At 42.3% G+C, this 25,474-nt stretch overlaps 1 protein-coding gene across 3 annotated transcripts in view; it reads right to left on the bottom strand.

Moving 5' to 3' along the window:
• Positions 1 to 915: 915 nt before the first annotated feature.
• MB21D2 (Mab-21 domain containing 2) overlaps positions 916 to 25,474 on the bottom strand; it is a 111,530-nt gene continuing 86,971 nt past the window's right edge. For all 3 annotated transcript variants that reach the window (XM_059391270.1, XM_059391272.1, XM_059391271.1), the window contains one exon: positions 916 to 3,842. In XM_059391270.1, the coding sequence (XP_059247253.1) occupies positions 2,578 to 3,842 (1,265 nt within the window). In that variant the 3' untranslated portion in view covers positions 916 to 2,577. The remainder of the gene's footprint in view (positions 3,843 to 25,474) is intronic.

Raw genomic sequence — 25,474 nt, 5'->3', positions numbered from 1 at the left:
CATCTAAAATATCGTAGATGTTGTTAATTGTATTTGAGAGGCCAATTCAAAGCACAGTTATGGCGGTTTACAGGGACATTAAAGGGAACCAATGCCTTTGAATATGCTTGCTACCTTAGTGGTTAATAACAGTTTCTTTTAATCAAGGAAGTGTAATGTAATGGTCAAAGTATAATAAATTTTAACAGTCTCTTCCAGATGCATATTTACTAGTTACGAGGCTGTGATACTCTTTGGACTTAATTAAATCAGATAGCATAAACCAGTGTTTAGATAAATTAGATAGACATTCCTGATACCTATCCACAGAAAGAAAAGAGACACAGCAACTGAAATGGTTTGGTATGTCAGTTTAAATATTTTGATGAGTTGGACCAAATTTAAACTGGCTAAAAGAACTAAATGTTGACTCATTTAATAAGAAAATTCAGTATGGGGTGTGTCTTATGGCTCATGGTTTTCTTTCTCTTCTCTCCACAGTATCACACAATGTCAGTTTCATCCTCACGCTGGCTCCAGTCAAGATTGATCTCAGGGTGACAGAGGCCAAGTGCTTCGTACTCCACATCCAGAGGCCTGCATCTTCCCCAGCATTCCAAGCCAGAATCCTGAGCACGTCCCTGACCGGAACAGCTCATGTTATATGATGAATCCCTAGCTAATCACTGTGGCTAAGGAAATGGTTATGTCAATCAGTTCATACCACGTCTCTGGGAATGGAGTCATTTCATGAGAAGGACATAGATCATGTGGAGGATAGGTAGATACTCAGAGGAAAACTGGGGAAATGGACAAAGGAATACTGGAGGTTCACTACAAATAATACTGGATGCTACTGAAAGACAACAGCAAACCCAGCGTTGTATTTACTGAAAATGATTATTGGTTTCACTAACAAGAAAATAGTTTCTGGATCACAAACTAACAACAGCAACAACAACAAAATTCCAAGGCCAGTATGTTTCTTTTATTATTTTGTGTTTGACTTAAGATGGTTGAATGACTTCATTTTCAGTTATAAGCATTACATTAATTCCCATGCAAAAACCCAAGACCGCATATGCCGAATTTCAATTGGCCAAATTCCAACCTGTGAGTCTGGACATTCGAGATCAAATCCAAAATGTTGCTTGACCTTTCCAATAGTAGATATCATGGTCATCCTTTGAGACATCAGCAGGGCCCCTGACCTCTCAAACACCACCGTTTGCCATGAGTCCATACCAGAACAAGGAGCCAATGCCTTGCGGCACCTAAACATGGCAAACGACTTCACTCATGAAGAGAAGACACCTCTACACGAAGCTACCACTCACAGATATGCCCTCGCTCCTGCTCTGTAGAACACCTGCTTTTGAATAGGCATGCTATCTTCTGTTGGGGATTATAAATTCTTTCTGCCAGTTTTCCCCACAACTCCCAGTAGAAGCAAAGAGACATTACAAAAAAAGCTTACCTCTATAACCCCCAAAGCAGTACATACAAAGACAACTACTCTATCAAGTATGTATTTTCTCCGGCTTCAGATGGTCATTTAGCAGGTGTAAAGCTTTGCAAACCTCTCTCAGTGAGACAGGAACCAGGAATATCAAAGAGGGCAAAAAACAGGACCCCACAATTAAAGGAGAACAAAACAAATGCAAATAATCCTTCTATTGATTGAGAAAAATGGGCTTAAAAAAAAAAAAGATAGCATTTCAACAGTGGATGTCAATTTATATTGAAACACCTACATCGGAAACTCTGACAATGGCCGAGATTTCATTAGTGCAAATAACAATTATAATGGTATGTTCTTTCATAGGATTTAAATAAGGCTTCAAATAATTACACACACTAAAACTACCATTTGGAAACCTTAATTCTGTTTGGAGAGTTGTCAAACACAGCCTCCAAACCATCCAAAGTTCTGATCTGAGGAAAATTACATTCAATGAAGTTGCTCCAAAACACAACTGGTAGCATTATCACTTTCAAAGTCTACATCGTTTGGTGGAAAGAGGGAAACTACTCTGGTCGCTGGTCAAAAGAAATAAATCCAGCTAACATACCAGGTAGTTTCCAGGTTCAGATGATTCTCAAATATCTGTAGTGATGAAAGCTCATTGAAAAAAAAAAAAAAAAAAAAAAAGACAAAAAAAAAATAGCATCCTGAAGCATCAGAAAGGTATCTGTTGCCCTACCCTCATTAACAAATTTACACAAAGCATGAAACAGTAAAAAGCAAGAGAATTCATGGGCATTCATCTATGGCTCAAGTTCTCCTTAAAAAAAAAAAAAACAACAACAACAAAAAACCCCAAAACAAACCCGAACCAAAAACAATGTGACAATAACTACAAAGAGTAAACAACCAAATCAGAGGCAGAATATGAAATAGTAATATACTGTTTCAGAGCCTGCACCGTCCTGCAGAACCAGGAAACTTAAAACGTGTTCTTAACAGATCCAATCTAGGCTGGATATGTAAAAAACGGCAAGTCAGCATCACAAACCACACTACACATTATGAGAGTTTTAGAACCCGGGAAAAGAAAAAAAAAAAAAGAAAGAAAAAGAAAAAAGGCAGCAGAATGCTCAGAAAAATTTATCATCGATTCTGAAATGGGGCCTCGTGACATCATCAGGGTTAATAAAGACAGAGATGGACTTCCCCGGGTTCTCAGTCACCAGCTGCTGCAGTTTTTTGGCCAAACGGTCGTCGGGCTGGTTGGGGTCCCCTCCGTCGGACTGCGGGGAGGGGATGCTGGTGGTGCTCCCCCGCCTCTGCAGCTCCAGCGTCAGCCGGTTGGCCGCCTTGACGTGCTCGATGGCGGTGCGCAGGTGCTCGGCCGGGTCTGAGCGCACGGAGGAGAGCTTCCGCGCGTGGAGCATCACGGTCTCCTCCGACAGGTGCTCCAGCATGTTGCACTGAGGGATGAAATAATTGGGGCACATCTTGTTGACCAGACAGTGTTGTAGGTCATCAATGAGTCCCAGCAAAAAGTGGGCTGCATAGTCTTCTTGGGCCAAGTAGTTAGCAGGAAGTCTGTCACAGGCCCAAAGCATCATGCTCCGCAGGTGATAGGGGCTGATCGCCTTGGGCCGGGACAGGAGTTTAATGATGATGGCTTTGCAGGCCTGGTAGGCCTGCATGAGGCTACCAGAGATGCATTTCTTCAGCTGTACCTCGCTCCTGGCGAAGGACAGCCGCCACTCATTGTCCTTCTTGCCCTTGTAGGAGCAAGCAGGCACCAAATAAAACCCACTGATGACCTCTTCCTCGGTGATCTTCCCATCCCAAAAGTGGTTCTCCATGAGCCAGCTCTGGGCCACAGCGGGCCAGCCTTTGAAAGAGACCACAGGGACAATATCATACAACATGCGACTGCTCCCCACGCCCAGGATGATGGAGATGATGGTCCCGTTCTTTTCTACCTTTTCCACCTTGGGCATCCCTCGCTGGGGTTTCTTCTGGATCTCTGACAGGACAATGCTGATGGAGTCATAGAACCAGTCCGCCACTTTGGTTGGGGAGAAGAAGTAATTGGTGGCACCATTGATGTGATCCACGATGGTGCAGCAGTCTTTCCACTTACTGATTGTCCCCTCATCAAAGAGCCGGAGGCTCAGCCAAGAGTGGCACAGGGCTGAGTGGCGCATATCGAGTGTCACAGGCTGATTACGGTCATGTAGCTTAAGGGCTGGCACCAGAAGAGTGAAGTCCATATCATAGTCTGTCCCTCGGGCATACACGTTAAGCTCATCTAAGTCCAGGTCCACCACGCCTTCCCGGACTCCCCCAGAGAGCAACAGGTACTCATTGGCCACTGGAAGTTTTTGGTCCAGCTTTTGCACCATTCCTAGAAACAGAAAAAGAAAACACTATTAGAGGAAACACAGACACCAGAGTCCTTTGCATCAGCACAGAACACGCTGAGTTTCTAAGACCCACTGTTTGTTAGAAGTATAAAGTCAGATCTTGTTGCACGGGTCCAGCCAGCAGCATACATTGTTCTTGCTCGTCAGTGACAGAATGCATCCTTTACCAAGTGGGAGAATTATGATCCATTTTCCTCTTGTGGCAAGAGCAGTATCTTTTGAATTTTCTTTTAATTTTTAATTTTTTAATTTTAATTTTATTTTAATTTTAAGATTTTATTTATTTATTTGACAGACAGAGACGACAAGTAGGCAGAGAGGCAGGCAGAGAGAGAGGAAGGGGAGCAGGCTCCCTGCTGAGCAGAAAGCCTGAGGCAGGGCTTGATCCCAGGACCCTGAGATCATGACCTGAGCGAAGGCAGAGGCTTTAATGCACTGAGCCACCCAGGTGCTCAGTGCATTAAAGCAGTATCTTTTTAAATCATAAACTGGGGCTCTTCTTCCCCCAGTCATTACCTTGGTTAGTGGCATTGCCATCCACTAGGTCACTCAGGCTAAACACCTCAGTAAGCTTTGAGTCTTTGTTGGCTTCTACTGCCAGATTTTATCTGTATAACCCCTGCGACATTTCTCATTCCTTCCCTGTTCTCCATCTCTGCTGCCATCATATAAAGCCAGGCTCTTCTATCTCTCGCCCATGCAGCCTCCCACCCCTAGGTTCTTCCTGCTTAAACCTTCCTTTATCCCAGGGATTCTCCGTGTGGGCTATGGACACTGAATGTGAGAGGTCACAACTCTCCCCATAATAACGCTAACATATTATTTGCCTTGTTTACTGTCTTGACACTTGAACTGACTCTTGATGGGACAAAAGCAAATGGTGGGTCACAGTGCTCGGCGTTCGTGAAGACAGTGGCACCAAACCACAGTGGCAATCACTGGACTCCTTATTGCTGACATGTACCAGCATTTAAAAAAAAAAAAAAAAAAAGTTCAGCCACATTGAATAAAAATCCCTCACGGAAAAGAAAAATGGGTTAATTTTTCTCAAATCCCAACTCTAGAAGTACCTTTCTAATGTTCTGTGCAACAAAATGGTAAGTGACCATAGAGCACTCTTGCCTCATACTGAAATACAAGAGCTGTCTTCAAGAAATGTGCCTGTCTTGGAGCTGTGGGCTAAGCTAGCGGCTCTGTTCATGGAAGACCATTTTTACTTTAAAGAACAACCGATCAACTATGGGCATCCAGACTTGGGTATCTGGTAGACATTTTCATTTAAAAATGAACAAAGTTAGCCTGTCTTTGCAAAAACAACTAAAATATTTATTGCCAATGGGGGATAAGACAAAACAAAACTGGAGATTTAAAAAAAAAAAAAAAAGCTGAATTTTACGAAAACTCATCTCTTGCAGCAGGAGCTTAATATCTTCCCAAATGGTATAGTTTTCTGGTAAGATTGGTGGTGACATAAAAAAATGTAATTTTTGGATGTTAATTGAGCTCTCTAAGAGTGCGGACCATGTCTCAAATCCGTATTAAGCATGCATTGGGCTCTGCAACCAGTATCATAAAGCTGGAGCTGTGACTGGATGGCAAAGGGAGAAAAGGATGGAATTACTGGGACTTCCCCATGAAGAGCTGAAATAATTAGACTAAATGTAAATGACTGATTCGTTGATGAACAAATGTCCCCTCCCTGCCAGCTCTCTCTGCGACTTAATTTAATCTTTTCTCCAAAAATTACAAAGAGCTATCACAAACTAAAATTCCCTTACTCACTGCAATTACTTTTAATCAACATAGTTTATTATTCATAGAACAACTCCAGTGCAAATCAATAAGCCTTGTATGTGTGTTTGTGCTACCATTTTATTTCAGAATTTAATACTCAAATGAAATAAAAATGTGCTCTTTTCATTCTTTCCAATCCTGTTTTCCAAACCATATGAACCATGAAAAATTCATACTTAGTACCATTTCCTTACGTATAGATAGACAGACATACAGCAAGCTATCACTTTTGTCTTAACGCAATCAAAAAGTTATCCAACTTTAAAGAATCCACAACTAGGAAGCCTGGGTTAAGCCTGGGTTAAGCCTCTGTCTTCGGCTCAGGTCATTGTCTCAGGGTCCTGGGCTTGAGTCCCACATCAGGCTCTCTGCTCAGCAGGGAGCCTGCTTCCTCCTCTCTCTGCCTGCCTCTCTGCCTACTTGTGATCTCTCTCTCTCTCTTTCTGTCAAAAAAATAAAAAGAGAATCCACAACTAGTCAGAAAGAGAATTCAGTGTACTGGACTTTTGAGGCTGTTTCTCACACGCCTTGTGCTGTGCCACCCAGATTCCTTTCCAGTAAAGGACTTCCTGTCTTAGCTGCTGGGAATCTGTCAGTGTAATCCCTTAAGGACTAGCTGCAAAGAGCCAGCTCAACCAAAGTGATGTCCTGTGTTTGGGGTAAGGGTAGGGGGTACACATCAATGTGAGAATGCCCTGGTTTAGGATACTCTGAAGAATTACTCAAATCCAGAGTTTCCAGGGGGGCTGTGGGCTGCAAAGGAACTGGACTTCTCCCTCTGCCTGATCCTGCTTTGGGTCCCTACTTTCTACCACAGTGGCGGATCCTAGAGGGGTTTCTTAATAAATATCCTAGGGGCACTTGGGTGGCTTAGTCGGTTGAGTGCCCAACTCTTGATTTCGGCTCAGGTCATGATCTCCTGGGTTGTAGGTTCGGGCCCGGAGTCGGAGATTCAAGAGAATCTCTCTCTGCCCCTCCCCACCACCAACTCAAGCATGTGTGTGGGGGTGTGGGGCGAGGTGGGCGGGCGCATGCTCTCTCTCTCTCTCAAATAAATAAATAAATCTTCTAAAATAAATAAATAAATAAATATCCTAACTCCATTCGAAGGCTGCTTCTTGAGGAACCCAATCTAAGACACTACGTTCTAACCAAGCAAAAACAGCCTTCACTGTAAGTCAGCTTGGAAAATTTATCTTCCTTTTAAAAGTGGTTTTCGAAAACCAAATTTAGTAACCAAGGATTGAAAGTTATGGTAAGCACCAAACCCAAGATTCATTTCTCAACTGTCATGTTTCAGTATTCACCTCATCTTTATGATGTAACAAATCTTACCACTCAGAGTTTTAGCTATAGCTATGAACAGATAAGATTTGTTTCTCAGAATCCAGGGTAGGTTGGGAAAATCATTTTCACAATATTATAAGTTCACAGGCAGGTAGTTACTTTCAAAGATAAACGTTTAATAATGAAATAATTTATTCATCATTCATTCAAATATGTTTAAATTCTAGCACTTGGTGCCATAAATACACATAGGAACCATGTTGAAATGTGTTATGATTAATAAGTAAGAGCTGAATAAATTAGAAGTGGTGTTATAATTTGGATACCAAACCACTGTTCCCTCTTAGGTATCCATGATTCAAAACTCTGTACATTCTATTTTGTCCTAGACAGGATCAAACTAGTTCTGAGCATACTAGCAAGGACTTGTCTAGACAACCAGAATAAGTTGTGCATTAACAGGCTGGGTAGAATTTGTTTACAAAAATGCCGCTGGATTTTGCCTTGGACTATCAATTTTGGTTTGAATCATCATAGGTAAGAAAAGCTAAAACTCCCTTCTGCCCTCTACTGGATTAAAGAAGTTTTAACATGTTTTTCACTAATTAGCATGTACACTAGAACACTCCTGCTAGTAATAAAATATTCTTTTTCCTCCCAGATGTGGCTTTTGCACCTAGTTAAAATGTCGTCCCTCCTTTCGGAAGTCATGAAAGTATGTGGCTAAATTCTGTTATCAGGAATTCGGTTAATTTGGGACACCTACTCCTTTAAAGGACAGAAAGAAGTTTTGCAGCAAAGAAAATATTACTGAGGCTCTTTGCTAAGCTCCTAAAAGGTAGAAAGAAAGTCCCCAAGGCCACGTATTTCTGGAAGCTGATCCCCTGTGACACCCACATTTACCTTTAGGCCGCCGAAGCCCATTAGTCTGCAGTTTCACCAATGATTTGGTAACACAAACCAGAGCCTGCCCAGCATTCTACTCAAATGCCCTTCTTGAAAAACTTTTCTGGGCTAAGTTTAAATGAAAATGAGCTGACATCAGCTATCATGGCAGATGGGTTGCCACGCAACTAAAACACAGCCACGGGCTGGAGGGAAAAAGGCAGAGGAGAGAAAAAAATTCAACCATATACTCCGAACACAGGCACCAGTTCCAACAAGTGCCTTCTCAGAACAGATCCAAGGATTTCTGTGTAATTACAGGAGGGTGACATCAAGTGACTGGCTGTTTAGCTATTAGCAATTTATCCAAAACTGTGAGAACAAAAGGAAGAATCACATATAACAATGACCTTGTTAGCCTGAGAAATGGCTTCTTGCCCTGGTGAGTCTCTTCTTTCTCATGGAATCAAGGGCATATGTTTGCTCTTAAAAACACAAAACTGCCTCCCAGTCTCCCCTCCTGTAATGGATTCTTTGATTTTGCTTTATTTAGTAGTTTCTACTTAAGAAGACCTTAATATTACTGGTGAAACCGGTAACTAATGAGTTAACAGGGCATATAAGCCAGGTGGCAACTCTTTTACCCAAATCTGCTTGTTCTCAGGAATGCTGTCTGCCACCACATTTCTGTAGCCTCATATTCTTGCCTGACACCAAGATAACCAAGTGTTAGTTTCACTGTTTTGCAGAGACTCAAGATTTCATCAAAAAGCCAACCAGACCAGTCAGTGGCCTCCTCTTTCAGTGCAAAGAAAGGAAGTTAACACTCCCCTGCTCAGTAACTTCCTCTGTCCCCTCCTGACACACCATAGCTCCTCTCCCCTTTACTCACTGCCTTCTCCATTTGGCTTTAGAAATCCTGGCACCTGTAGTGGCTCAGGGGGCTAAGGGTCAGCTCTGGTCCTGGGATCTAGCCCCGAATCAGGCTCTCTGCTCAGTGGGGAGCCTGCTTCCCCCTCTCTCTCTCTGCCTGCCTCTCTGCCTACTTGTGATCTCTCTCTGTCAAATAAATAAATAAAACCTTAAAAAAAAAAAAAAAAAGAAAGAAATCCTGGACTCTCTCACATTTCCCCTCCTCCCTGGGGAAGTGGATTTAAGGCTTGCCCCCCAACCTCCTCATCTAGCTGCCTCTTGAAGAGACCCCTTCCTAGCTGCACACTCCATGTCTCAGTGATTGTCCCTCCCCTGGTGCAGGGGACAGAGGGACTTGGGTTCTGTTTACACTGTGGTACCACGTTTAAGGAACGACTTCCATGTCATCCACTTAGTCCTTTGCTGATTATCTTTAGAATATCAAGTGAAAAACGGAACTCTTGTCCTGACACCCTTATATTCTAGTGAACAAAACTTTATCACATCCAACCAAATTCAAATTACAAGCTGCCATCACTCAAGCCCATAATGCCAGATTGTTAAGCACATATGAATCAGGTATGGTTTCCAGACTCACAGCTTCTCTCCAGGAGGTATGTGTGTGTGTGTGTAATTTAATAAATATTAAGTAGACACAGGAAATGGTACTTGTGCAGATTCCGTAAAAACACAAAACAAAACAAAGCTGTCACCTATGTTGGGGGTGCAGAGATAGATCAAAGAACTAAAATGTTTATATCTCATTATTAAGGCTACAGAATTAGATAAATCTTGTCTCTGTATCTTTGACTATGTACAGCAAGGATTTTTTATTTAAAAAGGCCGAAGTACCTTGACAATATTCTTTTCATTAAAAAATGTTATCTTTTCCACCCAAACCCATGTGGCACACTAATGACAGTGCCTTACTATAGCGGTGACTCAACAGTAGGAAGGGAATGGGGTGGAATGATGCTGACAAAGTGCTTCTGTGACTCTGATACATCTCCTTGGGGAACAGTCTATTGGTTGTTAATAAATAATATAAAACTTTCCTATAAAAACTGATTTATACTTCAAAGAAATAACTATTTTTGTCAAGCTTATTGACATCTTGAGAAGTAGGCATGGCCACCTTCTAAGAAAGGCACCAAATCAATGGGATTTTTTAATGACTCCTATTTGGGGAAGATTTTAGTATTTTCCTTTTTTGTGGCCAGAAATATATGTAGAGTCCCTCACCTTGCAGGTAAAAAATCTGAGGTTGAGAAAGGAGAACTAACTCATTCACGGTCACACAGCCCTAGACAGAGATTAACAGCATTGTCTTATTCCCACAATTGTTGCAAAGGTCAGAATGGCATATACCTACTGCTTTCCTTAAGACAACAACTGAACTTGACATAAATGTAGAAGAGTCTGAAAGGGAACCAGCAGGGGGTCTCAAGGCAAAGCGTCATCTTTGTGCTTTTATGGGTCAAAGCTGTGCGTGACCTTGGACAAGCAGGAGAACAGGTCCAAGCATCCACAGTTATCATAAAGAGAAAAGACCTTATCTGTCTTGCAGGAAGCTATTAGTATTCTAAAATAAATGGAAGAGAAGGAAGATTCCGATGAAGTTCTCAGCTTTTTCAATAACCTGCTGAATGATCATTAATATTAATAGTTTTAACAATAATCTTAAGGCAAAGAGCCCGTTTTATTTGGCATAATTTCTGAGACAACTGCATGTAACATTATCTAAATCTTTCAGAAAACTGATTAACTCATGTATGGTAATGACCCACTTTTTTTTTTTTTTTTTTAAAGATCTATTTATTTGACAGAGAGGGAGCAGAGAGAGAGAGAGCACACAAACAGGGGTAAGGGAAGAGGGAGAGGAACAGGCAGACTCCCCGCTGAGCAGGGAGCCTGATGCGGGGCTCCATTTCCAGGAGGCTGAGATCATGACCTGAGCCTGAGCCAAAGACAGACATTTAACTAAATGAGTCACCCAGGTACCCCTGGTAATGATCTATCGACCAAATACATATAGTCACAGGTCTGATTCAAAAGATGACTCTTCACAAGATGGTCTCTCTTGCTTGCTCCTTCCTTGTTTCTATACAGATATGTGTGCAAGAGCGTTGGAGTAAGACAGGCTTGGGTTTAAATCTGGCCTTGTCATTAAGTAAGCCAGACAAGTTATTTAACCTTTGAGCTTCCAATTCATCATATATTTAAAACAAACGAACAAACAAACCATAAAACCGCCCACTTGGAGTTGATGTGAAATGCCTAAGCACATGGTAGATACTTCGCCCATTTTCCCCATATGTTCTTCCCCTTCTCCACCACCTATAAAACTGAAGAGCAAACAACACCTATTCCACAGACTTATTCTGAAGACTTAACTAAACCTGTCTAAAGCTTCCAGCACATGCAAAGTGTACAAAACATGTTAGAGGAAGTGAAACGAACAGAGTATTCTCTCCCCTCGCTGCACTCAGGCTGCTGCTAGCCTCTAGAGGCTTCCTCTGATGAGTGCCATCGTGTGGCATGGCGCACAGCTTGGCAAGTAAAGGGCAGGCGGATTTCGGCCCTTTCTTGTTCCTTCTGAAGGAGTGCCCTGCAGAGTAAATAATCTGCAGACCCCCATGGAGGGCCTTTAGCACTTTCTATGCATATTGAATAGTGGGCCCTGCTCAGGGGTTGTTTTCCCCCCTGAATAGGATAACAATATAGAGCGTTTGACACACTAATTGGCACAGAAGCTCAGCAAATGGAAGATACAGTCACAGTCGATCATCCATAAGCTTCCAGAGTCAGGTTTTATGACTGCAGTGACTAACACAGATCTTGGGATCAGAAGGCAACTGCTTGTTGAGTGTATGAATGCCCCAATAACCATTATCTTGGAGATCAAAAATTTGCCACACAATATAATATGAAATACTGTCAGCACATACCTATAAGATCACTTAGTAATAATTAAAAAGTCAGAGTGGAAAAAAAGCTTAATTTTTCATTTAAAAAAGTTAAAGTTCTAAAAATTGGTGAGATTTGTCAAAGTCTACTAAGCTATTTTGAACATAATGAGTATGAGTTAGGCCTGGGTTCAAATCAGATCCACCCATGACCAACATAATTAACCCACTCTGCGACTCCGCTGGGGAATGAAGTTGGGGAATGACAACGGATTTTAGTGGGATCGTCACAGGGATAAGAAATGAAAATGCACACTAAATTACTCAACACATGCTCCGATACCTACTTGGCAGCCAATAAAGAGGGTTCTAAGCACAGACACACACACCCCAAAAACACACATTATCAATATATTTTCCCTATCTCCTAAGTCTTGCCTTTTTTTTTCTTTCTAGTTCTTAAGGTCGTTTAAAAACTCATGGTTTCTGCCAATCAGAACTTAATGGCAAAACCCAAAGCGACATCTTATTAGTCCCACCTGCCAGCTTCCCACAGCTGCAACGGGGCCTGAAAGCTACGTATTGTCAATTTATAAGGAGTCTTCACTTTAGAAGGCTCATCCTTGAGAGAGAAAAACAACAGCCAGTAGAAAGCCAAGTGTAATGCCAATACGGTATTAAATGGCTATCTACGGACACAGAAACGCCTCAGTGATGACCATATCACCTTTCTCCTGATCTGCAAAAGAAGGAATAAGCTTGCGATGATGTTCAGAATCAAGTCAGCTGTAGCCCCCTCGCCTCTGCCTGCGATCCTCAATGGGGGTAGTTTGCACTCCTTTTCCCTCTGAGGTCATCTATGCTATGAGAAACCACTGAATTTCTCTGAAACTGGAAAGCTGGGTTGGACTGGGGGAGAGGGCTGTCTACATTTTAGAAGAGAAATGATGAAGTAAGCCAAGTTCAGGAACTGGCAGAAATGATGGCGATAGGATTCAAAACTCAGGTTTAATTTATTCATGCACGCAGCCCACAGTCTTAGTGTCTCTTCTGAGCCAGAACTAGGCTAGAAACACACAGCCTTCACTGCATAATGCTTATCATGTAGCGAGAAAGCCCGATATAACTGTATCAGTGAGGAGAGAGGTAGTTAATGTTGAGAAACAAAGTTAAAGCCTCAGTGGCAGAAAGCAACAAAGTCTTCTTTCATTCAGGCTTTGTGACCATCAGGTGTTGGCTCCGGGGCTCTTCTTTTCTTAATCCAGGACCCAGGTGGATAGAGAACGTCACGGTTACTCTAGAGCAGAGAAAGAAAGCCCTGGAGAATCTATTTTCAGCAGCTAATTTTCATTTCCGGCCTAAAAAGGACACCGGTATCATTTTCATTCATAAATCCCTGGCCCAAACTAGTCACATGGTCTCACTCACCTTACGGGAGAAAGTGCAATTCTACCTCTGGCTGGGAAGGTAGAGAGCCAGAAATATTTGAAGAGCCATGTGAACAGCTCTCACACTGATCAAATAATCACACGCTAATAAACATATAATTATAAGCTGAGATAATAACACTTAAGGAAACAAATAAAGGTCCTAGCCAAAACATAGAAGAGGAAGAGGAGTGCATATTATTAAGCTTGAAGAATAGAACATTCGAGAAGGCCACGGGATCTGCCTTCAAATATTCGATGAGTTGTCCTGGTAAAGAAATGGGCTTTACCTGTGGGATTCCAGGAAGCAGAAGACAAAGAGAAAGAAATATTCTGTCTCATATGTCAGTGAAAGACCTTAGAGTTTTCTGACAATGCTGCCAGTGGAAAGTGGACATTTCCTGTCCCAAGGGATGATCAATCAGAATCTTGGGGGATGGAGCAGGAGACCCAAAATACAAACATGTGAGGAAGCTACTACTGAGGACAGACGATGACAGAGTCCTGAAGACACCTGTGGCCATGCCATGGGGGCCCCAGAAACAGTGGCCAGAACAAATCCAAGGCGCATATCATGCTCCATGCTGCTATGGTCTCTCACCGAGTTTATTCATCTGTTTTTAACCTGCAGCCCAGCTGTGATCACATCCTCTGACCTCTGCCAGTGTTAAAAGGGGAGAGCACGAAACTAGCAATAACACATAAGGGCAATGGAAGGACTGACTTTATAGAGCACCTTTTCAAAGCACGGCTCCCAGAGAATCAGCTCTACGATGCATTAAGGCATAGGCAGAATTTTTTTTTAATATTTTATTTATTTATTTGACAGAGATCACAAGTAGGCAGAAAAGAGACAGGCAGAGAGAGAGGAGGAAGCAGGTTCCCTGCTGAGCAGAGACCCTGATGTGGGGCTCGATCCCAGGACCTGAGATCATGACCTGAGCCGAAGGCAGAGGCTTTAATCCACTGAGCCACCCAGGGGCCTCTAGGCAGAATGTTGTATCTGTTATCTCATCCAATGCTCTTGGCTTCTTCAAGTACATGATATTGGCCCCATTTTACAGACAAGAAAATCAGGATAAGTAAGAGTGAAATAAGTTGTTCGTGGTCATGACAATCCAGCTGGGATCCAAATTCAAGTTGACTCCATAGTCTTCTCATTACCCTATGCTCCTTTCCACCACTAAGAGTGCTCTTCTAAGAGAACAAACAATTTAATATCTTCAAGCCTTTAAAATCGCCATGTACAACACTACAGGAAATAGTGGAAGCTTATTTCTCTATCTAAAAATAAAATGGATTCTATTCTGGAATGAAATGATTTCCAAAGCAGATGATTAGCTGATTTTAGCCATCCCTGAGGAATGAGTTATATGAGCAAAGTGGGTCATGGATCATAGGAAAGGCATGATTAAAAGTGACTTAAAAAAAAAAAAGCCAGAGGCGCCTGGGTGGCTCAGTGGGTTAAGCCGCTGCCTTCGGCTCAGGTCATGATCTCAGGGTCCTGGGATCGAGCCCCACATCGGGCTCTCTGCTCAGCAGGGAGCCTGCTTCCTCCTCTCTCTGCCTGCCTCTCTACCTATTTGTGATCTCTCTCTGTCAAAAAAAAAAAAAAAAAAAAAAAAAGCCATCCAGTGCTGTAACACCTAGCTACGTGTGCACACACGTCACGTATATGTGTTGCACACTTTAACTCTTAGACCATCTTCAGAGAGTATCCCACAAGTGTTTTCTTCACAACAACATCCATGGCATTCTTTGAGGACCCCAGGACAAACTCTGAGAACATTCCAACCTATTTAGATGCATAGTCCAACCTACATATTTTAATCTAACAGGAAGCCTTCATTTTAAAGTCAAATCCCCTAAATTTCTATGACTAGTTGGGGAGCCCAATTGATAGTCACTGAGAGCGTCATGACCAAAGGAAATCATAACCACAAAGCCATTAGTTCTGAGTTCTGAAGTAGGAAAATCCTTCTCCTCTGACACAGTATCTATAGGAGTCACCCCTCTTTTCTGGGTAAAACTAAGCTCAGACACACTGAGAGCCAGGGGGAAAGAAACATGAGGAATTCTGTGCCTTCTCTAAACACAGCCCTCTCCCTCAGCAAAAAACAAACACCAAAAACCATATGGTATCCCTGAGCCTAAATGATATCTTGCTTGTGACCCAGCAGCCTAAGAAAATACAACACTGGGGCACCTGGGTGGCTCAGTGGGTTAAGCCTCTGCCTTCAGCTCAGGTCATGATCCCAGGGTCCTGGAATCAAGCCCCGCATTGGGCTCTCTGCTTGGTGGGGATCCTGCTCCCCCGCCCCCCGCCGCCCCCCACCTGCCTCTCTGCCTACTTGTGATCCCTCTCTCTCTCTGTCAAAGAAATAAAGAAAATCTTAAAAAAAAAAAAAAAAAAGAAAGAAAGAAAGAAAAGAAAAAAGAAAAAGAAAATACAACACTGTGGCTTAAAACTGGACTCTAGGTTTATGGTCTATACTGCACACTTAGAGTTGCTACATTACCTCAAAATGATCCCAATGTATACAAAGAAGGCCCCTCTAGAGGATTTTAAAATCATCATTTGCTAGCGATGGCCTTAAAATTAGTTTACTTTTGAAAATTTCAAACATACACAAGAGTAGAGATAATACAACAACAAATCACCATGTAGCCAACACCCAGCTTGAACAATTATGGTTGCCATCACTGTTCCACTCATGCCCACTTTTTTTTTTTTCTGTCATATTTTAAAGTAAATCCCATACCACTTCACCCATAAACACTTCAGGACTACCTGCCAAAGACCTTTTTTTTTTTTTTAATTTTTAAAGATTTTATTTATTTATTTGACAAAGATCACAAGTAGGCAGAGGCAGGCAGAGAGAGAGGGGAGGAAGCAGGCTCCCCTCGAAGCAGAGAGCCTGATGCGGGGCTCGATCCCAGGAGCCTGGGATCATGACCTGAGCCGAAGACAGAGGCTTTAACCCACTGAGTCACCCAGGCTCCCCAAAGACCTTTTAAAAACCGCAACCACCTGTTCTCCTATCTAAATAAAATTAATAAAAATTCCTTACTTTTCCTGACTTCATTTTACCTCTCTTCTGACACGTGTGAATATATGAGTGTGTGGTGTGCGTGCTCACGTGCACGCGGGCAGCAGACACTGCTGACACCCTGCTCCGCTCCCTCAGCGGCGGGAGGCAGTTTCCCGCAATCTGGAGGCTTCCCTCCTCCAGGCCAAGGAGTCTTCTCCTTTGCCTGAGCGCCGGCTCAACTCTGGCATGACTAGGAAGTACCTGGGACATAATGCACAAGGATGGACACCCCCAGTGGCCGTCCTCACCCACTGGAGGCCAGGAATCTGTAAGTAAATGTCCCAGCTTACCCATACCTGCTGGGACAACTCTAAAATGGGCTCTACACAACTTCCCAGAGGTCTCCCAAGATCACTCTGCTCATTAGCTCAATAACAAACACTTCATTGGCTTTTCTCTCTGCTCTGTTACAAAGGCTCTATTCCCTTCCCTGTGCTTCTCAGCACTATACTGAGGCAGTTCTTGTTTCTGGAGTGGTGTGTGTGCGCGTGTGTGTGTGCGTGCGTGTATGCGTGTGTGTGCAGCAGTGCTAGACAGGCTCATCTCTGATAATTCTGGGTGAAATTATAACACGTCAGATGTGTCCATGAGAACAGAAGCATAAGCCAATGAAAATTCCTTGTTCTTTCCCACAATCAAGTACAAATCTAGGATATGTGGCTTATAAAACTGCATCTGAGCAGAACTCTCAGAGTTCATCACCTTTCTTCACTCGACAAGCCTGTTTTCCACTGCATTTGCAGTTCGTACCCTGCCTATTCATTTACTGCTCTGCTGATACTCCAAATCTCATTTCCCAAAGGACACACTAAAACCTCTTCTAATTCTGGAAACCTCTGGAGAGATGAAAATTTATATGTTACTTTGAAATGGGCCTTTCTTCCTCAAACTACAAAGAAAATAATGGGGAGTAAGGTTTGAGGAGAAAAAGCCTGGCTTCCCAGTATACTGCAGAAACCAATCTTCAGAATGGAGCTTTGTTCAAGTGCATCAGCCTTATTCATATGGAAAAGGTCAAACCAAATTCACAAACCAAAATAACCTTCTCTTTCAGCCTCCACCTGGGATTATTCTGTCTCTGTTCCTCTGAATTGTATGGAAAAAATTGCAAATGACATATTTAGTCTCTCCGTTCAATGACCTTTGTCCATGCTTTCTTTAGTGTAGGGCTTGGACCAGTTATCAATTATTTGTTGGCCTGTCGGCGTCCCTCCATCTAAAGACCTGTGTGTTTCCTAAGCGAACACAACAGAAATTCAACAGATGCCACTTGAATGAAGAGATGGTAGAGACTAAAGACGGAGTTTATAAGAATCTTCCAGGATGAAAACTGCCAGGGTGTTATGCTTAGACTGATAGAGTCAATCTGACATTGTCATTTCTAGACACAATGAAAGACTCCAGAGCCACTCTATCTGACAGCAAAGGAATCCTTTATCACATCCACAGAAGAGATGGAAGGGGGAAGCTAGGACCCTGTTAATGAGCTGGCCATAAACTCACTATGTTGTATTTACACAAAGGCATCTCTCATTCTCCAAGAATAATTTAAGTAGAGGACATTTTCCAAAGCACCAGTTTTTAGCCAACAATCATAGCCAGAGATTAGAAGAAAAGCTACTATGTAATTACAGTGTGCTCTAAGATCAAAGTCTAATGACTGCTTTTTAAAAAAATGAGAATAGTGCATTTTTCTTTTGATGAGCAAGAAAAAAAACTCCATAAATAAATGGATTGTCTTACCAAGCAATTTCTAATAACTGCCAGGAGATGGCGCTCATACCCTATTCATCTACCAAGCATATACCGCTGGGACCCATCCTCCAAAAATCTGAAAACAGAGGCTTAGCAAGGGGGTAAGATTTGATAAGACTGTATTACAAGCAACCCACCAGTGGGGGGGGGGGGCTTAATTCAAGATACCACCCAGGGACTCCTACCTTTGCCTTTTGGTTTCCCGGAGAAAATCTGTTGGTAATTCAAGAGCTCACAGGCTCCATCTAGGTTCAGCCAAGACTAAAAAGAAGCTTTGTCTGGGCAGGCCATGTGATTGACAACGGACTCTCAAAGTATATTGAAGACCTTGCTGCAAGCTACAGGTTGCAAAGCACATCTCCGCTGAATACAGTTTCAGGTGGCAGGAATAAGGGGTACAGAGAAGGCAGAGGAAATAGTACTTGATGTTCTGAGGTCAAGGCCCTCCTCTTTCTGAAAATGGATTCTGTTCTTATTATATGCTTAGTCTACAAATAAGTGAGTACACTAAAAGATTTAAGAACAGGTTATTAATAAAAACGAAACTGATTTTTGGACCTGCCTTCAATCGATAAAATCAAAACAAAACTGATTTACACTATGTGTACCGTACACATGTATGTTTTGCAACTTCCAGAGAACGGCCGGTCTTTTTCTCATTTTTTCCCAGCAGTCATTCTGGGAAAAGCATTCAAGTTCTCATTGTGCAGACATGGGAACTGAGGCTCTTGGCGGCTAAGTGACCGGTAAATATAATTGCACAAAATATCTCCATGGTTCTCTGGCTTAAATTAGATGAAAAGCTCATCTGATCACCCTCAATAATCTTCAAGAAAGGGAAGTTGTGGATTCCTTACCAGGTTACTAATTGGTTTGCTGCAGGTTGGGCAGGAAGGTCACGAGAGGTTTCGAAATGTAAAGCCTGCTCTGTTAGGGGCCGTCTACATACCATAAGCCTAGAGGTCTTGGTTATGCCTACACTGTCTGGGTTATTGATAACATGCCCTCCTTTATCTACCAGCAAAATAAACTTAGATCATTCTTAGGAGATAACTAATCTTGAAGTGCCAAGTCAATAGTTATTAATCAATTTTCCATATGGCTTGTTGCTGTAATGCCTAATACATTAATAGTGATGACCCCTTGCCTACATTGCCTTTATCTTCATTTAAATCAATCTTATTTCAAATATTAATACTCTCAATCAAGTTTCCAAACAACAAAGTAGCAACATCCTAAAAATCTGCTATTTAAAAAAATAACTCCGTTAATAAGTCTTAAAAGTTTTCCTGTTATATAAAACCAGAATGTTCCACACCAAAGTCTGGATTAGTATAACTACACCCATACCTGTAATTTAAGGAAGAATATTTCCAAGCAAAACAGACACAGAATAAAAGTACTGACAATGTGACAGACTCATAAGGAGCAGAATCTACTTCAGAGCCACAATTGTCTACCTGATAATTACTTTCGGTATCTGGGTAAAAACACACTTTATTGTTCGCACTTGAAAACATTCACATGAAAAGAAGCCAGACTTAAAAAACAACCCATCAAAGCCTTGTGCGGAGGTTGAAATTTGCAGTTTAAAAACCATGAGTAGATAATTTGAAAGAGGGTCAAATTGTTTCAGTGTTTTTAAATCAGTGCCTACACAATAAAGAAGGGAAAGTCAAAGAGAAAGTCAAAAAGTGAATCTTTTAATGATGAAGTGGGAAAGTGATATTTGGGGAGATAGCTTTTTTCTTCTACTTCTACTTGTTTTCCAACAATCAAAAAATGGAGCAAGAGTCAGTAGTGTGGGGCTGAAAAGGGCGATTCAATATTTAGCCATTGTGAACTAACACGGTGGCTGTTAAGGAAGAAATAAGAGATTTTTTTTTTTTTTAAACTTTGTAGTTTTAAAGATTATTGTTTGAATTGGTTGCCATTTCAGTAACTCTTGGGACTCCTGGAGACAAAGTTTCAGCTGTATAAATGGATCACTGATGACTAGAACCAGAACAGACTTCCAAGGTTATATACTGTTAAGGGATAGAGCAGGTTGCTGAAGCCCAAAAGGCCAAAGTGACACAGCAGGACTCCTGCCACAGTGGTGCTAGGAATGAATCTCAAGTCCTTATCCTCAATTCAGGGCTCTCTCCACTCCCATAGGTGGATCCCTAACCAGGAGTTTGTGGAAAATATGGCTCCCCAGTCCCCACTCGGGACTGATACATAATCTCCAAGGATACATATGTGTTTTAAACTAGCAATATTGAAATGCTTTTAAAAATTGAGATTGTCTGCTCCGTCCCTCAATTTCAAAGCAGACAGTTTAATTGCATGGATTCAGGAAAGACAAAACTGTCAAGGCAGAGGAGGGGGTTTGTCGTCCCAGTAATTCTCTAAAATCTTTAAGAGCTGAGGTTACCTGTTCTCCAAATCAAGAAAGACACAACTTTGATGAAACTTTTGGAAACATGACAGTATTTGAGATTCAGCAAACAGAGGACATCTCTCATACCTCATGTCTGGGGGATTCACTAACGCCTGCAATCTCCCACTTGTTCATTTCACTTCGAATGAAAAAGGTCTGGGTTTTGGGGGCTAGATTTCTTTCAGTTTCTTTTTTCACATCCTCTGTCTCTCTCCACCCATGAGATAGTGGCTGATTTTGGTCCTCTACTTTAATCTTAAACTTGGACAAAGCAATTGTGTAATCAACAGAGAATCCTTGAGGGCTCTTGGCACATGCCTCTCCTCACTTGGGAGCACATATGTGGGTCAGTGAGTATCTGCTGTGGGGCCGACTTGGCAGCCAAACAGTAAGACCTATGGTGATGGGCACGATTATAGCTCAGTTCCCGAAACCAAAGATTACACAGTTTGGATAGAAGTGTACAGTTTCCAAAGCTATCAACTGTCCCGAAGGCAAGCTGAGACACAATGGGTTCAATACAGACACTCATATTCATACAGTGGCCCTTCCAAAAAATCCAGTCAGATTAGAATTTATAGATAAGTGGGGAAAAGACTAAATAATAACAATTCTTTTTAAGAGATGGTGTGTGCTTGAGAAAGGTCATTAAAAGACTCAAAGCCAAGTGTAGTGTGAATTTGAGATGCAGAAACCCCATTTTTAAGGTCGTGACAAAAATGATCTCTGTGTACAAACCCAAATCTTATCATGAGAGGAGATTTCAGGTCAGAAATTCCAGAACTCCATTTTAAACATGGCAAGGAGGTAGTCTGGAAGTGGTCTGCAAACAGGAAGTTTGCAGTGTTTCCACTAGAGGTCGGGCATTCCTCATTCCTAAGTTTCTTTCATTCTTTCTTTTTTTTTTTTTTTTTTTGAACAGTTGGGACAGATTCCAACAAAAAAAAAAAAAATAAGAAGAAAAAGGCCTGAAGATTGGATAGATTGGATATAATTTTTAATTCACACTTGATTTTACTGAGACGCTTTGAAAGTGAGTCATAAAATGGATTTGGGTTTCAGAACAGTACTAGTCTCTGATGAATCCGAAATGCCCACATGCTGTTTGCAGCAAGCCTGTTCAAGTGGTGGGATGTCACACATCCACTGACAAAATTCCTTCGCTTTGGGATGAAAAAGGCACACAGAAAAGAAAGATGCTTAAGAGGTAACGTGAATGATGTGACAGGGAGCTTATGAATTTAGGATACAGAAAAGTTAGAATGTGAACACTTCCTTCATGATTTATTAGCTATGTGACATTCGGGGAAGTTACTTGACTTTCTGAAACTTTAGTTTCCTCACTTTTTTTTTTTTTTTAAATGAGGATACCACCACCTGTTTCACAAGATTATTATGAGGCCTGGTGGAGAAAAAGTTTCAAAAAGATTTCAATACAGTTTCCAGAAATTTGCAAATGTTGAGAAAATAGAATTTTCTTTTTTTTTTTTTAAATTTTATTTATTTATTTGACAGACAGATCACAAGTAGGCAGAGAGAGAGGAGGAAGCAGGCTCCTTGCTGAGCGGGGAGCCCAGTTGCAGGGCTCCATCCCAAGACCCTGAGATCATGACCTGAGCCGAAGGCAGAGGCTTAACCCACGGAGCCACCCAGGCACCTCTGGAATTTTCTCTTTAAAATAGCATCATTTCACACTTCTCTCAGTCAGTAAAGGACACTGGTCTTATCTGAGCATGTGACTTTTTAAAAAGAAATGTAACAGGATTTATCTATCTATTCAACCATCTCCCTCCCTCCTTGTTCTTTTCTTTTGATTTCAGTTTTCCGGTGCTTTGTAAGTGTCAAGTAATGTGGGTTGAAGGAAGGAGAGCTCACGACCAACTCTGGCAGCTTTGTAAGGAACAGAAGACACTTTAAATGAAGTTACCACAGTGTCCTTGGTTGACAGGATGACAGAGGAAGGGACTGGAGGGTGCGGTGGGTCGGAAATGGAAGAGAGAAAGACAGATGGACTAATTGTTAGGGTCAGTTTTCACTCAATCCTGTCCCTCCTGTTCTCTGATGACTCTGATATACAAGCGGAGATCACAGATGCCAGACTCTGTCTTCTTACCACAGTGGTTTTCTTTCTTTCTTTTTGCTTTTCAATTATTTATTTGACACACACACACACACACACACAGAGGGACAGAGAGAGGAGAGAGAGCATAGCAGGGGGAACAGCAAGCAGGGGGAGAGGGAGAAGTAGGCTTCCCTCTGAGCAGGAAGCCAGATGTGGGGCTCCATCCCAGGATTCTGAGATCCTGACCTGAGCCAAATGCAGAGGCTTAACCCACTGAGCCACCCAGGGACCCACCACAGTGGTTTTCTGACTACCATGGAGAATCATCTGGAGAAATTATTAAGACATAGATTTCTGGACCTTGGCCCTCTGGGTTCCTACTTCATTGCTCTGGTGCAGGGTTCAAGAATTTGCTTTTTGAGGAAGCTCCCAAGTGATTCTGAAGCTGTTGGTCCAGGACCACACTTTGAGAACCAGTGGTTTAGCACAGCACCAGAATTTATAATCCAACTGTGGAAAAAGAGAAGGGACGCACGGTAAGAAACCTAGGCTCTAGTTCTGGATCTTCCATTAATTCCCCATAGGATAGGGAAGGTCATTTGTTGTCATACCTGCATTTGCTCACCTGTGAAAGGAACAATGTTTGTTTACCAGTGAGGTCAAATGAAGGTCAAAAAAGAAACAGGTAAATTAAAACTTTGAAAAGTTAGAAAATACTCTGTAAGAACAAAGTACCATGATCAACAATTCCAAAAAGCACAGGGTAGCAAATCTGCCTTTGTGTCAACCTGAGATCATCAGGGAATGCCCAGATTTCGGGTTGAGTGTTTGTGTGTGTGTGCCTCTGAGTGTGTTTCTAGATGAGATTAGCGTTTGAACTGGGCTAAGTAGATTGCCTTTTCCAGTGTGGGTGGGCAAAAGACCAAAAAAAAAAAAAAAAAGAGTGGAGGAAAGAGGAATTTTCCCCTTTTTTCTGCCCCACTGCTCAAGCTCTCATCTTTTCCCATCCTCGAACTAGGATTTACATCATAGACTCCCCCTCATTCTCAGACCTTCAGAGCAAACTGCCAAATCACACCACTTGTGAAAGGAACAATGTTTGTTCATTCCTAGGCCTCCAGCTTGTAGGCCACAGGTAGTGGGGATTCTCAGCCTTCATGAATGTATGAGCCAATTCCTCAAAATAAATCTCCTTTTATCTTCTATTGGTTCCATCTCTCTGGAAAATGCTAACACACAGCCATTACTTCAGAGGTTTTCTAAAAATTAGTGAGTGACAGTCCTAGGTTCTATTCCAGGGTTAGCCTCTGACCTACTCTGGATACACACTTGACCTTTCTGGGCCCTAGTATTCCATACAGCAAGGGATTTAAAGATGATTTCTAGGGGCGCCTGGGTGGCTCAGTGGGTTAAAGCCTCTGCCTTCAGGCTCAGGTCATGATCTCAGGTCCTGGGATCGAGCCCCACATCGGGCTTTCTGCTCAGCAGGGAGCCTGCTTCCTCCTCTCTCTCTGCCTGCCTCTCTGCCTACTTGTGATCTCTGTCTGTCAAATAAATAAATAAATAAATAAATAAATAAATAAATTCTAAAAAAAAAAGATGATTTCTAAGGTCTTCCAAATTTAAGGTCTTCCAAAATTTAAAAATGTGTGGTTCTATGGTCAGAACATGAGCAGGGACTGGGGCTCCAGGCAGGTCTCAAAATACGGAACATCATGGCCCCTCCCAGAACTGGCATAGATCGCCCAGTGGTAACCCAAAACACGGCGCACTTTGCCCACACTTCAGTATTAACCCATGCACAGAACCCAGGTACTGGATGGTACTAGACCATCCATCCACTCAAGAGATCAACACTTGAGAATCTGCTGTAAGATGTCTCGTATCATGCCCTCCCTGAACGTCCCACTGCCACCATGGGTCAGCATCGTCACCGTGCAGCTCAGGCCCTCACATCTCTCACGGGGACTACTGCCATACCTCTTAATGGGATCCTTCTTCCCAGCACCATCACACAGCATAACCTGCCAAAAGGACCTTCTGACAGGACAGCTCTATCATTCTCCTGCTCAAAATTCTTTGATGGTGCTTACATTCCTCTCAAGGCCTCTGACATTCAGAGGCCAACCTCTATTTCAACCTTGTCCTACTGTTCCCTTAGGTTCCTCACCGGTTCCAGCTCCAAAGTGGAACCCCCAAACTATACCAGTCCCCCAAATATTTCCTATGCTTCCTGGCTCCAAGCCTTTGCTCATTCTCTTCTTTTTGCCCTCTCTCTTCACCTGGTGAAATCCTGCCAATTCTTCTCCCACAAGCTTTTGCCTCCTTGTCCCCCACCCCTAGACATATTCTTTCCTCTCTTTCCATAGCCTTTGATTCACCTGATAGGAAATTTCACAAGATTTAGTGTGACGGGTATTACGGTTCTCTGTGTTCATTTACCTCCCGGTCTCACACAAGATCATGAGACGGATCTTGAGGACAGGGGTGGAGCCTTATTCATCACCTCTATCCCTGAGCTCACTGCCCAGGGGTGAGGCTGCTGAGCCCTGGAACAGTCTGTCTGGATACAGAATGTGTCACTGTAACATGAACTAGCTTGTACAGCACTGGCATTATGTCTGCACAAGGAAAGTAGTGTTAGGTTCATTCGCAGTTTTCCAAGAATGTTAGTATTTTGTACAACCAAGGAATAGCCACTAAACAAAACATGCTCGAACACAGCAGAAAGCAGCCATCCCGCAGAGGGAATGATGCTCACGTTCCCCTTCACTCAGACTGGGGTGTCATCTGTCATGGAAATGCTTTTCTTTTGATTATTATTATCCATGATTTTAAGGGCAGTCTATCTTTGTCTCCAAAATACAACAAATGTTATGTATTCTTTTTTTTTTTTTCCTAAAATGCTCTTTGTCAAGCCTTGAACCTTTTTTTTTTCAAGGTAAAGCCCTATACTGGAGTGATATTTATTTTTCAGTATTGCTGTTGCTCTTCTGAACGCCTTGGTTACAAAGTCAAATAGGTCTTGAGTGATCGGCACACAAGCCCTGTCACTTTTGGAAGGCAATTTG

Source organism: Mustela nigripes, chromosome 2 (genome assembly GCF_022355385.1).
Source record: "Mustela nigripes isolate SB6536 chromosome 2, MUSNIG.SB6536, whole genome shotgun sequence".
NCBI lineage: Eukaryota > Metazoa > Chordata > Mammalia > Carnivora > Mustelidae > Mustela > Mustela nigripes.
Note: the sequence above shows the minus strand (reverse complement) of the source record. Positions and strands in the feature narration are given on the sequence as shown.